Source organism: Hoplias malabaricus, chromosome 18, assembly GCF_029633855.1.
Source record: "Hoplias malabaricus isolate fHopMal1 chromosome 18, fHopMal1.hap1, whole genome shotgun sequence".
Classification (NCBI taxonomy): Eukaryota; Metazoa; Chordata; class Actinopteri; order Characiformes; family Erythrinidae; genus Hoplias; species Hoplias malabaricus.
Window position 1 is genome coordinate 14,105,098 of NC_089817.1, and position 14,471 is coordinate 14,119,568.

At 38.5% G+C, this 14,471-nt stretch overlaps 1 protein-coding gene across 1 annotated transcript in view; it reads left to right on the forward strand.

Annotated features, from left to right (window-relative positions):
* Positions 1-14,471, forward strand: part of esama (endothelial cell adhesion molecule a) — a 43,605-nt gene that overhangs the window by 24,781 nt on the left and 4,353 nt on the right. Inside the window, exon 2 of the mRNA XM_066651137.1 lies at positions 13,943-14,082. Within this exon, the coding sequence (XP_066507234.1) occupies positions 13,943-14,082 (140 nt within the window). The remainder of the gene's footprint in view (positions 1-13,942; positions 14,083-14,471) is intronic.

Genomic DNA, 14,471 nt, shown 5'->3' on the forward strand with positions numbered 1-14,471 from the left:
CCTGAAATGATACATAATAGTGCAGGAAAATCACAGTGCTGGGTTATTACCTGGAAATAAGGCTGGTGTCTTATATGTCTGACCACCATAAGATGGTGGATTGAAAATAGTCCTGCTGACAGCTGTGTATCTCCCACTGACACACCCACAGACATACACACATCTCCCAGCATGTTTAGCAGGGTTTAATAGAAATCCATCCCTTCTTAGTGGTGGCTGAGAGAGCAGTATCTCGCCACTCATGGCAGGCCCACATTCAATGTGTGTGTGTGTGTGTGTGTGTGTGTGTGTGTGTGTGTGTGTGTGTGTGTGTTTGAGAGTGCACGCAAAACATTTCTGCTGTGTAAATTTGCTGCCACACAAAAAGACAAAGTCATGCAAATTTATTTTTCAAGGAGACCCCCCCCTCCTCTTTAAAAACACATCAAGATGAAATTTTGCACAAGCAATTTCTTTAAGATTTACATTAAGTAGTGTAATGCATTCAAAATAAGACCCTTCAAAATAAAGATTTCTTGAGGGCTCTTGAATTGAATTATTTGATTGTAAGTGATACCTTTAATTGGTATAGAACCGTTACACTATGTGGGGGTCTTTTAAATTTATTTCAGTTGTAAAGAGCACAACATGATTTTAATTTGTAGAATAGTAAGTACATTTATTATAATTCACATATAATAATGAATTACTAATCATTAGGAATATAAGTCACAAATCAAATGTGTTTTATAGTTACTCAAACTTACAAGCATAGATCTGAATGGGGCCCTGATTTATTCCCTTATATGTTTATAGTCTGTTAGAGATGTATTCATAAAGAACAATTCATTGAATGTTTCCTTATGCAGTAAAACATGGTTCGTTTATGCCGTTACTTCACTCTTTTTGGCGCCATATTTTATTATTAAAGATGCATGCATATTGTTGTGGGATTTCATTTGAATTTGCATTTACCACTTAATGTGCTTAATGAAATCAAAAGTGGCTATCATTTCAATATTTTGAAATATTACTACATATTTTATGAGTTTGAATCAAAATTGTGTGATTGCATGGCTTTTCAGATGAGGATTTTCCACTTTTCGCCATCAATACTACGACTATAATCTCTGTTCAAAGAGCAATAACAAAAGTAAAAGTGAGAATAATAAAAGACACAAAGATCAGCAGAGTCAGGTCTGTCCTCATATTTTGAGCTACTGAATGTGTGCATGTCTTGGTGAATGTATTCTCCTGATCTGTATGTATAGGGGGCCTGAGAAGCCATTAAACTGTTATAAAAATACAAAAGCATTATAAATCAGAAAGCATTTCTTATTCAGACCACCAGGCAGTGATCAGCGACTGCTGATTTTGTGAGTTTGACATCTCCAGTGTTAAAGAGTAGATGGCATATCCTGAGATTCTCCTGCTAGGGCAAAGTAGTTGTAATGCAACATGAAATGAAGGTCGTAGAACACATGTCTGTTATCTTAAGGGGGGTTTGTGTATAGAATGTTAAAACAGCAGAAAATATTTCTGGACCCTAATTCACTCTATACTGTCCTGTTTATAATTATTTCATGTATCAGCTTTCTGTGCACTACCTTTCAAAGGCACTGGACCCAGAAATTGTGTGATAAAAAAAATCATGTTAGTAAATAATATTTTGGCACTCTTATTTGTAAGTTCCATGCTTGATGTACCATATTTCGCCTTGTTTCAGTTTGTCCAAGTTATCATTTTATTATACTGTCAAGCCTTAAAGTGTAATGTTTTTATTACTTCGTTTCATTTCTTGGGCCCCAGGGAGCTGTGTGACTGAAGTTGTTCCTTTAGGAAATCAGCCAAGAATGGGGACACTCAATGTAATAGTATTTTTCCATAAACAGTTTTTCATAGGCCAAAGGAGCTGTGTTGTCATAGCCTCTTTTTTCCCCTGAACAAATTGTTTTCTTTTTAAATTTAGAGGCTGAGTACCATAGTGACTAAATTATGCTTTTTCCACTGAAGTAAACTATATGATAAATTCAGACATTTGTTCTGGGAAATGGCATTACAAAATAGTGTTAGGGTTTTACAGTCTCAAGCAGAAGTGTGTGTGTGTGTGTGTTTGTAGGTGGGACATGCTACTGGGCTCACATATTCTAAGCTTCTTTTTGTCTCTGATGACCTTTGAGCTAATCACAACTCACATGCTCAGCAGCCTCAAAGACAGCCACTTACAATTATTTAAAGCCCAACACAATATCCCAGATCCAGCACTACTGAAACGCAACATCCTCTTTGCTTCCTGTCACCTTTGACCTTCCCTCTGTGCCTACTGTGGTCTGTTTTTGGACTCTGTCATCAATTATTTGGCTGTTTTCTGGACCAGTTTAACAGTGGAATTACACTGCTCAACCCAGACTGGATGTTTTAGTGAGAGCATCTCTAAACTAATTTGACAGTGTGTGGGAAACAGTAACCCCCTAAGGTTAGATATACATTAATCCATCTCCATGATGCCAGGCCTGTATTTTGGCTTTGCTCATTTTGTCACACTTTGTGGTTGCTATGTTATTTTTATTTATGGATCTGTCCAGTAAAAGTGGTAAGGGGGAATATTAGAACAAATATACTTTAACAATGATTATATTACATCTGTGTCTATGTCTAAAAATTAGCTTGTGGCTAATGAAGAAAAAATACTGTAGACATCTGTTCATATCTTGGATGCTTGCACTGTTCATAACATTTTCAATTGGTCACTGATTCACTCATCTTCTGTCACTGCTTCAGACTGATCAGGGTCAAAGTAGACCCAGGTGCAAGGCAAGGGACTCCAATCCGTTAAACAGCATCACACACTCTCCTATTTACTCACACACTCAACCTGTGGACAGTTTCACAAAACCAACTCATGTTTTTGGATTGTGGGAGAAAGCCAGAGCATCCATAGGAAGCCCATGCAGTCATGATGAGAACATGCCAAACTTCTCACAGACCATATTTGACCTTAGTACCTGAGGCGAGGGTCAAACCCAGGACCCTGGAGCTGTGTGGCAATGTCACTACCTATTCAAGCTGTATTTTGTAGATTTAATTTAAAGTATTCATGTGCAAATAGAAAATGCTAATGTGTATATAGAATATGTAAATAAGCAGATATATCATTTTTGTTGTCTAGTTTTATTTGCAACAAAACTAAAAAATCCTAGAAATGATTATGGTTGTGATCTCTACAGATCATAGTATTAATGTATGTAATAGGACAATTAATAATCAGATCCACTAAAATAGGTGTCAGATCCAATTCCGGAGGTGCTGTCTTTGTCATGCATAAAAGAGAATGTGTGAGCTATAATGATATGTAATGATGAGTAAGATTAATGCTAAATCCATTGTGTCAGGGGAAGTCAGTTCTCCATTTATCTTGTACACTAGGAGAGTAGCAGTGTTTAAATGTAATTTGTATGATAATTTGCACAAGTCTTGCTTGAATTTCTACTCTAGTATTTTGTAAATGGTCTGTAAATCTTTTAATTCAGTTTGTATCTATGCATCTATCTGTCTACCGACACTATATGGACACAAAGCTTGGAAATATGCTCATCCAGTGTTTCTTTTGAAATTGCTCCATCATTTTTGTGCAATGTAAGTCTGGTCCAGCCTGGTCCTGCTGTAATGATTCTGGGATACTGATCTTTTTGTCTTTGGTATTACATGGTTACCTCCTTTACCCTTGCTGTTGCCTCATGGTTATCCTCAACATAAACCTGACATCTGGCCAAAGTGTGGAATGTGATTAACATGCCTTTAAGAACCATCAGACCAACATAAGCGATAAGCTTTGCCTCTAGCACTGGATCGGATAGATGTGAGACATGAGGTTTATGTGTCAGGGATGATCACGTTTTACAGGTTGTGTAGTATATGAAGCAATCCAAGCAGAACTCATCATGTTAATCCAGGGCATCCTGAGCAAACAGCGTCACCCGCCACTCTTCAGTGGTCCACACATCCAGCTCTTAGCTGTCCAAGTAGACCATGTATATTACTGTAAATGTTAAAATATGAAAAGAAACCCGATCACATCTCAACATTCGATCACATTTCAGCCTTGTTTGTGTTTTTTTTTAAACGTGTAGCAGAAAGGGAAATGATGCAAATTATAGGTGTTTACAAGGAAGAAAAAGAAGATACGTTATAAAATTTCTTCAGTCATAATACATTATAGTGTCGCAGTCACACGGCTCCAAGGGCCTGGAGGTTGTGGGTTCGATTCCCGCTCCGGGTGACTGTCTGTGAGGAGTTTGTGTGTTCTCCCTGTATCAGCGTGGGTTTCCTCCCACAGTCCAAAAACACACGTTGGTAGGTGGATTGGCGACTCAAAAGTGTCCGTAGGTGTGAGTGTGGGTGTGTGTCTGTGTTGCCCTGTGAAGGACTGGCGCCCCCTCCAGGGTGTATTCCCGCCTTGCGCCCAATGATTCCAGGTAGGCTCTGGACCCACCGCGACCCTGAATTGGATAAGCGGTTACAGATAATGAATGAATGAATGAATAATACATTATTTATTTATTTATATCTGTAAATGTAATCATCTGTAAAAAGAAATCTGCTGAAATAGTTTTCCACACATCAAATATTTAGTATTAGAAGCTCATTGTGGTTTTTTTGTTTTGTTTGCTTCTCATGATCCAAGTAATCCCAAACATGCTTAATAATGTTTGATGACCACTTGGGTGGACAGTCCATTGTTCTGAGAACACCTGCTGCTTCAGTGTGAATCTCATAGTAGATGTCTAAACAGTGTTTTTGTGGTGTTTTGATGTTTAATGTTATCGACATATTTTAGTATTTTATTTGTCTGCACTTTTGGAACCCCCTGTTTTGTCCACATGTTTGCAAGATTATCTACTCAGACATCCAAAAAATCACTTAATCAATTTTAAGTTAAATATTTAGCTGATTTTTCATTTGTTCATTCATTTTCTGTAACTGCTCCATCCTGTTTAGGGTTGCGGTTGGTTTGGGGCCTACCTGGAATCATCAGGCACAAGGCAGGCACACACCCTCACACATTCACTCATACCTATGGACGCTTTTGAATAGCCAGTCCATCTACAGGCATGTTTTTTTTGGATTGTGTAAAGAAACTGGAGCAAGTGGAGGAAACCCATGCAGACACTGACTCCTCACAGACAATGAGCTGAGGCAGAGCTTGAAACCACCCCAGAACCCTGGAGTTGTGTGTCAGTGACATTACCGCCCTGAACTTAATATACAGTATTTTAGAAAAGATAAATCACTGTGCAGAAATAACAGCATATTTTATATTTTTCCAGTTAAACATGGCCCATAAAGTAAGATATGAAAACAAAAGCTAAATAAAGTCCTGTGAAACTTTTATTGAATGCAGAATACATTATCTTCCCATCAGATAATCTTTTTTCCCCCTATTTTAGCTCAGTAGTTTCGAGTATCAGAATGATTACTTTTCCTCATCTTCACTGTAATAAAAGGTTGGGTCCTTGCAGAACTCATCATGCCTAGCTTAACCACGGAAATGGGTGTAGCTCACTGATGCACGTAACTGGTCTAGCTTTTCAAGCAGCAGCGGTAGTTGGAAAATATAACAGTATTGAAACATGCACTCTTTCCTATTTAATGATCTCTGAAACAACCTTAACATTTGACCTGTGAGTTTGATCTGTATGTGTACGTTTGTATGGGATCTTTTTAAGGGTTAGGTTAATAGTACATACACTGTCAGGGGGAAAAAAAGTGTATAACATTTGTTTATAAAGTCCAGCTTTGTTCCGTAAAGCTACATTACTTTCTCATCCCCAGAAGGAGAGGTATATATTTGTAAGCTTTCATTTACGGTTCAGTACGGGAGATGAAATGGTACACATGATAAAGGCAACATATACAACCTCCTATCAATATAGAATATGGTACACGTGTTTGTGTATGTTTGTGTGAGTGTGTGTGTGTGTGTGCGTGCGTGCTTGTTGCCTGATATTGTTGGAATATGTCCCAGGCTTTGTTTTTATCTGTAAGTGCAGGTCTTTCCTGTCTCTCCTGTGTGTATAAAGCAAAGGAAGTATGGAGGAGGGGAAGGAACACATGGAGGGAGTCTTAAGATTCCCTGGCTGTTGGTCTTCTCCTCCAGGTGCTCTACGAAGTTAACAAACCTGGTTTTTATTATCTCAGGGTGACTATCCACAGTAGTGCTGCCAGGTTAAAAGAATCAGAGTCTGTATCAGATGGCTTGTTGACATGAACACATTTCTCCAACGTTTCTGCCTTGAATTCCTTCATGGAATTCTTCAGCATAGAATCACAAATCATTTCTTCCTTCATTGTTGAGAAGTACATATCTGAACAAAGAGAAAACTTTGGAAAATATGTTGATATATTTGTGTATATCAGTCAAGGATCAGCTTCTCCTGTCTTATCTTTTTCCATGTTTTTTTTACAACAAGGTATAAAGCAAGGTTACACTTTGATTCCAGGATGACTGAAACTTAAAGCCAAATTTGCAGTTAAGGTGCTGCAAGCGTCCGGAGCAGTGCAGGGCTCAATCTGATTTCATTACGACTTTCATTAACCTTCAGCTTCTCAACTCCTCTAAAGCTGAGCAGTGGGAGACAGTTATCAGCTCTGTGTAATGTCAAATCCATTGACACCCCCCCACCCCACACACACGCACACACACACACACATTCTCACATATACACTTAGGCTCAGATGCTAATCCAGCACATATGCACAAACACACACAGATGCCTACATTCACCCTTTTATATTAAAACACACACACACACACACACACACACTCTCACACTCATACACAGATCCTCTGAAAAGACTCATCCTCTACCAGCAATTAAACTAATGCCCTATAAATACATCTCTGCTGAACTGTCTCAGAGTGATAATTCAGAGACATTTTCTCCTCTGTTGTCTATAATTACCATCTGTGTGTGTGTGTGTTTGGGTACGTATGTGTGGTGGTGGTGACAGTGAGTTCTTTTTGGCTATCTGATCATTCGCATTGCTACTTTTTTAATTCTTTGAGTGGATCGGTGCCTTAGAAGTTTATTACGTCTGTTCTACCAACCAAAGCAAGACACTAGACCTTCCACAAATGAACATAGGAGCTATGTGCAGGTATGGCAGGAAGATATTATGCATGTACAAAATAAAGGGCATCCTTAGCACCAGGTTTCATATGTGAGACTAAATGACTAAATGGGTATTTGGGGAAAACAACCTCAAGTAAATTGCATCACATTAAGCAGTTACAGATATTTAGGGCCTCAAACTAAATTGGGCTGTAAAGGCTCAGGCTGTAAAGATTGTGACTTTTATGGTTCCTGCTAGATTAGTTAGTAATTAGTCTGTGGCAAAACTAAGGGTCACTGTGTAATTGTCACTTTCAGAACAAACCTAATACTTGTGAAAACAAACAGTAATTTCCAATTATTCGTCTTCAATTATTGAATCAGCAATTAATGACATCTAGAGGTCAGAATCAGAAAGAACTACTCTCTGGAGTATAATGGTCCATTCAGGGACTAAATTGCAGTATGCTTTTCCTTCACTTAATTAGATAATCACCTCTGGAAATATTGGGCTTTTGAGGTACAAACAACTTATTGCTTCTTTGAATTAATTGCAAATATCTGTTGCTTTTAATGCTGTATTTGAATTTTATGACAAATGCATCGGAAGAAAGGCCCAGAATACATTTTTAAAAACAGCCTTATGTTTCATTATGTGTTATAAACATATCCAACTTCTAAAGTTTAACCATCTGCTGTTTCTTGTAGATATTAAATTAAGATTATTCCGTTACTGGGACAAGCGAAGCTTATAGTAATTCCACTCCTAGTCTCCTTACTCTCCAGCCTTTCAGTTATTCTGACATTTGCCAGGAATGAGCCTGGCAGGCAGATGGAGCTGATGGATGGAGCCTTTTAGACACATCCAGCTTCTTTTAACAGACAGCTGATCTTCATCAGCATCCAGTTAGCAATTACTCAATGTGCCTAGGCTTCAGAGACATTCAGCACAGTACACATTTATCTCCTGCCCTAGGGAACGTGATGAAGACTCGATCTAGCTTTGAGTTTACCAGTCACTCTATTGCATCTGTTATCATGCTGGGTGTGAACCACATTTCAAAGCATTGACTTTGCCTCACAATGTTGAAGTCAAAGGCTAGAAGAAGGGCACGGTGTTCTGACATTAATTTTGTGGTTTACATAGAGGTCAAGGAGGAAGTGTAGCCTTCCACCCCACCCTCAGTGTGAACGCAAAGCATTCTTCCGGTCATTCCATCATAAGTGGAGTCTTGCTGGTGGAGAATGAGGAATAAACACACATCTTTACTCTTCCTGCAATTACCAGTGTTAACAGTTCAGTCCACCTCTCACACGGTCTGTAGCAGTGCTGTCCACTCTACACACTCACGCTGTATTTAACAGCACTGTTTTGTACGACGGAGTATAACTCCACCATAGTTATGGCTCGCAAACACTTATTTTTTGTCCCTTGTGTCTTTCTAACTACCATCTGCTTCCCTGTCTTCAAAAACTAGAGATTGTACATGAAACAATAAGTAATATATATAATAAGATACAGTGTCATTGCATTTATACAAGCTCATCTGCTTAAAATAACACACAAAATTGTGTGACACAAAATTGACCAACTGACGTTTTATGTCATGAATGAAGTGGTATCATTTATGAATTCATAGGTTCTGAGATACCTTTTGTTTCTGTAAGCAGTAATTTTATTTTATTTATAATAGAAGGCTATTTTACTGTCATGTAGCTTCTATTATAACACATTAAGTAACCTTGAAATCATATGAATAAACAAAATTGGTATTTGATGACAATTTTAAGCTCCTGAAGACCTGAGGTTACCTTACTGCATTTCTTAATTTACTGTATTTGTATCCCAACATTTTATTTCTAATACCAATCCAGATTGATCACTTCCTGTTGGGATCCATGTTAGAGAATGCCGTTTCCTGTTCTGTAAACTTTGTGAGAAAGTGATATACTGCACAGAAATGTAAGGTTAACACACTTTGCTTCAACACATCTTTTTAAATTTGCAAGTGTGAGCTTGACTCTGGACCAGACACAATGCTTTATGATGCCTCCTACAGCATTTGATTAATGTTAGCCACAGGGCTATCTGTAGAGCACAAGCTGATCAGTTCACTGACTCATTGCCTTCTCTTGCTGCCTGCATAAAAAAGGACCACATCTCCTAGGACATGAAATATTCACCTCTCACATCTTCACCCCTCTGCATTTTGTATGTGCTAAGAGCAGTTGAATACATTTGTGTTCAGAAGTTGACCTCTCTGTGGTAAAGGTGTGTTTTTCATTATAAAGACAGTCATTTGGACTATCATTTCAAAGAGAATGGGTAGTGAAACTTGAATTTCACTACCCATATGAATTCATATTTACTGTGGCATGACTTTTACTGTAGTAGTTCATTTTTAGTCTGTAATGTTAATCTCAAAACAGTGTCAAAGTGGAAATAAAAAATTCTACCTCATAAAAGCTTCAGTAGTTTTACTCACACTGATATTTTCTTTTGTTTTTACTGCCTAGACAACAAAGAATACACAGAAAAACGTGTATTAACATATACTGACATGTAAAAGTCACTCTTTTTAATAGTGTGCTCAGGGAATATTTAATATATGATTATGGTAAAAGAAAAAAAATGTTAGAAATTTGTCTTGACATACACACAAAAGAGAACAGTACACAAATATGGTAGTTTAAAGTTCAGTTTTTGTACTGGCATAATGAATATAAAGTTCTCAGTTCAGCACTCTGGCTTTCTGTTTATTTCCTTTAAAAAGATGTGACATTGCCCCTGTATTTATTCATTATTACCTCTATTTGTTTCCCTGAACGTAAGTGAAATATTGAACACTTCTTCATTAAAAATGTACCTATAGTTGAAGTATACCTTTAAGTAAAGTTGTAGGAATTCATCAGTCAGTAGTGAAGCATGGTTTCTTCGAGAGAAGAGCTACTGAAGTGAGATGAACAGACCATGTGTTTCACATTCCAGTCCGACAGTCATTCCTTAATGTCACTCTCTGGTATATATAATTTAGATCTGACCCAGCTGCTGCTGTGAGTGGATTAATAACTACAGATCAGAAAGGGGAAGGGCAGATAGCTACGTCTCCCCTTTCTATCTCTGTTTTGTCTCTCTCTCTCTCTCTCTCTCTCTCTCTCTCTCACACACACACACACACACACACATAGCTAAGGGCAGGCCCTCCATTATGCAGGAGATTACTTTAGTGTGAAAAGTTCTTCATTCCTCATTAATTAACAGGCTACATATCTCCCATATGTCTCTCATCCTCAGTGCTGGCCTCCTTCATTCATCTCCATGTTCATCTTTATCTTCCCTCTGGATCTTCACATAAACCCTCTCTTTCTTGGTCTCCATCACAGATTATACATTCTGGTGCCTATTCATAATAGGAAAGTTGAGTAATTCTAGCGATTCTTGCAACAAAAATGACTTTTTTACAAGCTGCCACATCAAACGTTTTGTGAAATCCTAATCCTTGTAAATTTATATCATTTACAAATAAATATCTGATGTGATGTCTCTAGACAAACAGCATAATTCAAATCAAAACAAAGGAAAACAGTTATTGCCGAGAGTGATTCAGATAAGAAGCTGGAATGGCAAAGTCATTTTGTGGGTCATTTGATGAGCTAATGTGGAGAAATAGAGTAAATGAGATTGGTATTCAGGCTGATGGGAACTGTCATTAGAGAGCTGTGATAATGGCTGATGATTATCAGCTTTAGGCATGGCTCTCTCGGCCTTGATTTCTGAACAGTTTTACATTGTGGGTGTCTAGTCAGCCTTATAGCTGGGTGCATTTCCACATTTCCTCTCCTGTTTTGCACTCTTCTGGATTGTCTGGATTATGACTCAGGTGTCCTTCGTGACAGGTGAAACGTCTTCATCTAAGCCACCACTGAGTCACAGTCTGTTGGAATAAAACGTGATTTCTCAAATGGCCAGAATACTCCAAAGCCATGGGGGTGTGCAACTTCACAGAGAGGATTAGTTTTGCTTTATCAGAGTAAACAAAAAAAGTGCTTAAAAAAGTTTGTTTGTATAAATTGTCTTTGGAGTTGGAGTGTTGATCTACAAAGGACGAGCTTTGATATTAACACAATGGCATTTGAAGTGGTAGAAATGCATTGGCTTTTCCTCTTACAACTGCAATTCAAAGTACTTCACATAACAGTACAGAAACTAGACAAAAATGTTGCTTGTGAACAACTAATATTTAATGTAACAGCAATGAAAAAACAATACATAACACTGAGCAATGCTACAAACACAGGTAAGAAATTACTGTTAAATATTTGCTGCCCTCGTCTGGTGACAGACATGTAATGCTACCATTCCACCACTGGTCACCATTCCTGTGGGGTATTCCACAAAGCAGGATTTCTCAGTTAGCTAGCTAACTCTAAGCCCGAAGTTGAGGACTGTCCAACAGGAATCTCCCTCAGCTCTTTTCCTATTAGATGAGCTTGACTTTGGGCTGGCGTTGACCGTGCTGTAGAAGTAAACAAGGTTTAAACAATGTATTTTTATTATCTGTAACCGCTTATCCAGTTCAGGGTCGGGGTGGGTCCAGAGCCTACCCAGAATCACTGGGCACAAGGCGGGAATACACCCTGGAGGGGGCGCAAGTTCTTCACAGGGCAACACACACACTCATACATTCTCTCACACACTCACACCTACGGACACTTTTGAGTCGCCAATCCACCTACCAACGTGTGTTTTTGGACTGTGGGAGGAAACTGGAGCACCCGGAGGAAACCCACGCGGACACGGGGAGAACACACCAACTCCTCACAGACAGTCACCTGGAGTGGGAATCGAACCCACAACTTCCAGGCCCCTGCAGCTGTGTGACTGCGACACTACCTGCTGCACCACCGTGCCGCCCATTATTATTGTTATTGTCAAGAATTATAACTGCAGTGTACTATGGTACCAGTTTGGTTACCTAAATAAAGGTATTAAATATTAGTCTGGTCCTACGTTCCTGCCTTGTCAAGTTTATTAATCTACTGAATAAAATGACTGTGTACATGTATTTGTTGATATATGTAATAAGCTCTGCTCCAGCTGCCTATCATATATATATATATATATATATTTTTTTTTTTTTTTTTTTTTCTGGTAACATTTGTGTTTAGGCTGAGGCTGAACCGCAGGCTTCTGGTGAGGCTTTGCTGCAGAAGAGAAGGCTGCTAGGAAGTGACCATGTGGCTATAAGCCTTCCATAAATGGGGAGAAATAGTACAGAGAAAAAGTGCAGCCCATCTCCTGTTTAAGGATTAGAGCGCTAAGTCTTAGTGATGTGGATTCTGGGAAAAGATGGTAGATAGGGCACTGTTGTGAGGGCAGAGTCCTATTAGGGATATATTCTCTTTCTCTCTCTCTCTCTCTCTGTCATTATTGATTTTAGCCATCTGTCCTTTCTCTCTTGCTTACGCTAATCATTTTAGGGCTCTTATTGATAACCATTACCAGTAATTGATAGAAAGACTTATAAATGTGTTTGGTTTCTCACTGATGAAAACATTTGTGGTATAGTGTAAATAAAGCTGGAATTTAATTATTTTGTTTTGACACCAAAACTATGTAGAGTCAGCATGCTGAGTAATAACCAATCACTGCTGATTCATCTGGAGGATAAATATTAATCATATTTTTATTTAAAATGTAATAATCATAATTTACATTTTTTCCTTTATTCTCTCCATCTAATTATTTACTTTCACCAATGTTCTCCAGCTGATTCTGCTTAAATCTCCTGAAAGAGTGGAGGATTTGGAGTCTATCAAAATCTGGTAGTGTCCATGTGTTGGTATTAAGTGTTTTGGTCAAGACCTGGAGTCAAGCTGGAGCCTATAGTCGAGAGAGGAATACTGGATGGGGTTTGTTTATTTTCACCTGGGGGAATGTGAGTGATTCAGAAGTCTAAGGGAAACAGACTGAAATTATCACATATTTTAATGTATTTCTTGGTACACAAAGTCAAATTTGGGATGCTGTAATATTTAGAGAAGTTATATTTATGAGAACTTAGTAGATTGGTAAGGCAAAGTGTGTGTGTGTGTGTGTGTGTGTGTGTGTGTGCGTATGTACGTACACTGGTGGTTATTGTAAGAACATGATTGGGCAGTCAAGAACATTTTACTGACGCTGTAAGTGAAAGTTGTTCATTGTAAGGACATTTTACCTAAGGCTACTATTTAAATAATAAAGTTACAGAAAATGAATGAAAATTCAACTGAATCACATCAGTCCTCCCTCTGTGCATTGTATGATAAAGCTGAAAATCTTTATACTTACATCATTTCTGCTCTGATTGTAGACCTGCCTACAGCAATTACTGCTATTACATCATCCACATATTCTTTCCTCCATGTTATTTCATGGGTGACACAGTGGTGCAGCAGGTAGTGTCGCAGTCACACAGCTTCAGGGACCTGTGTGTTCAAGTCCCGCTCCGGGTGACTGCCCTGTGAGGAGTTTGTGTTCTCCCTGTGTCTGTGTGGGTTTCCTCTGGGTGCTCCAGTTTCCTCCCCCGGTCCAAAAACACATTGGTAGGTGGATTGGTGACTCAAAAAAGTGTCCTTAGGTGTGAGTGTGTGTGTGTTGCTCTGTGAAGAACTGGCGCCCCCTCTAGGGTGTATTTCAGCCTTGTGCCCAATGATTCCAGGTAGGGTCCAGACCCACCGTGACCCTCAACTGGATAAGCGCTTACAGATAATGAAGGAATGTTTTTTCAGCCTCTTGCCTCTGCTAACCATAATTTTATAGGGAATATGATGTCAACATATTGTTCAATTCTCCTTCTCTCTTTCTGTAGGTGTCCTTGCTAATCTTGTTCTCCCACAGAAAAGTGTGGAGGTGATCCAGGGGCAGACAGCTGTACTACAGGCCAGCGACAAAGTGACTGTCCTCTCAAAGGCCACTGTTATATGGAACATGGCTGACAAGGCTGAAATGGTGGGTGATTGACTGCTTTGTTTCTGTTTATAGAGAAGAGAACACAACTGTTGAAAAGCCACAACTACCGCAGTCTCTTTGCTTTCTGAAATGGACTCGAATTCAGTATGTTCAAGCACCAGAGACTGATTAGAGTAATACAAAAAAAGCATAACAAATGTATCTAATGAACATCAGTTCACTTAAAATTCAAGAAATATATTTAGTAAAAAATGTAAGCCAGTGAAAAATTGAGGCTGAGAGACTATTTAGTTTATTACTATTAATGTGACGTCACGTTCAGTGTGTAAAGTAGTATCTTTAGATGTGTAATCTATAATCACAATCATAATCACTGATTTACTATGAGTTTGGTAGATTTTCTGTTAGAATGAATGTTGTTTTTGATA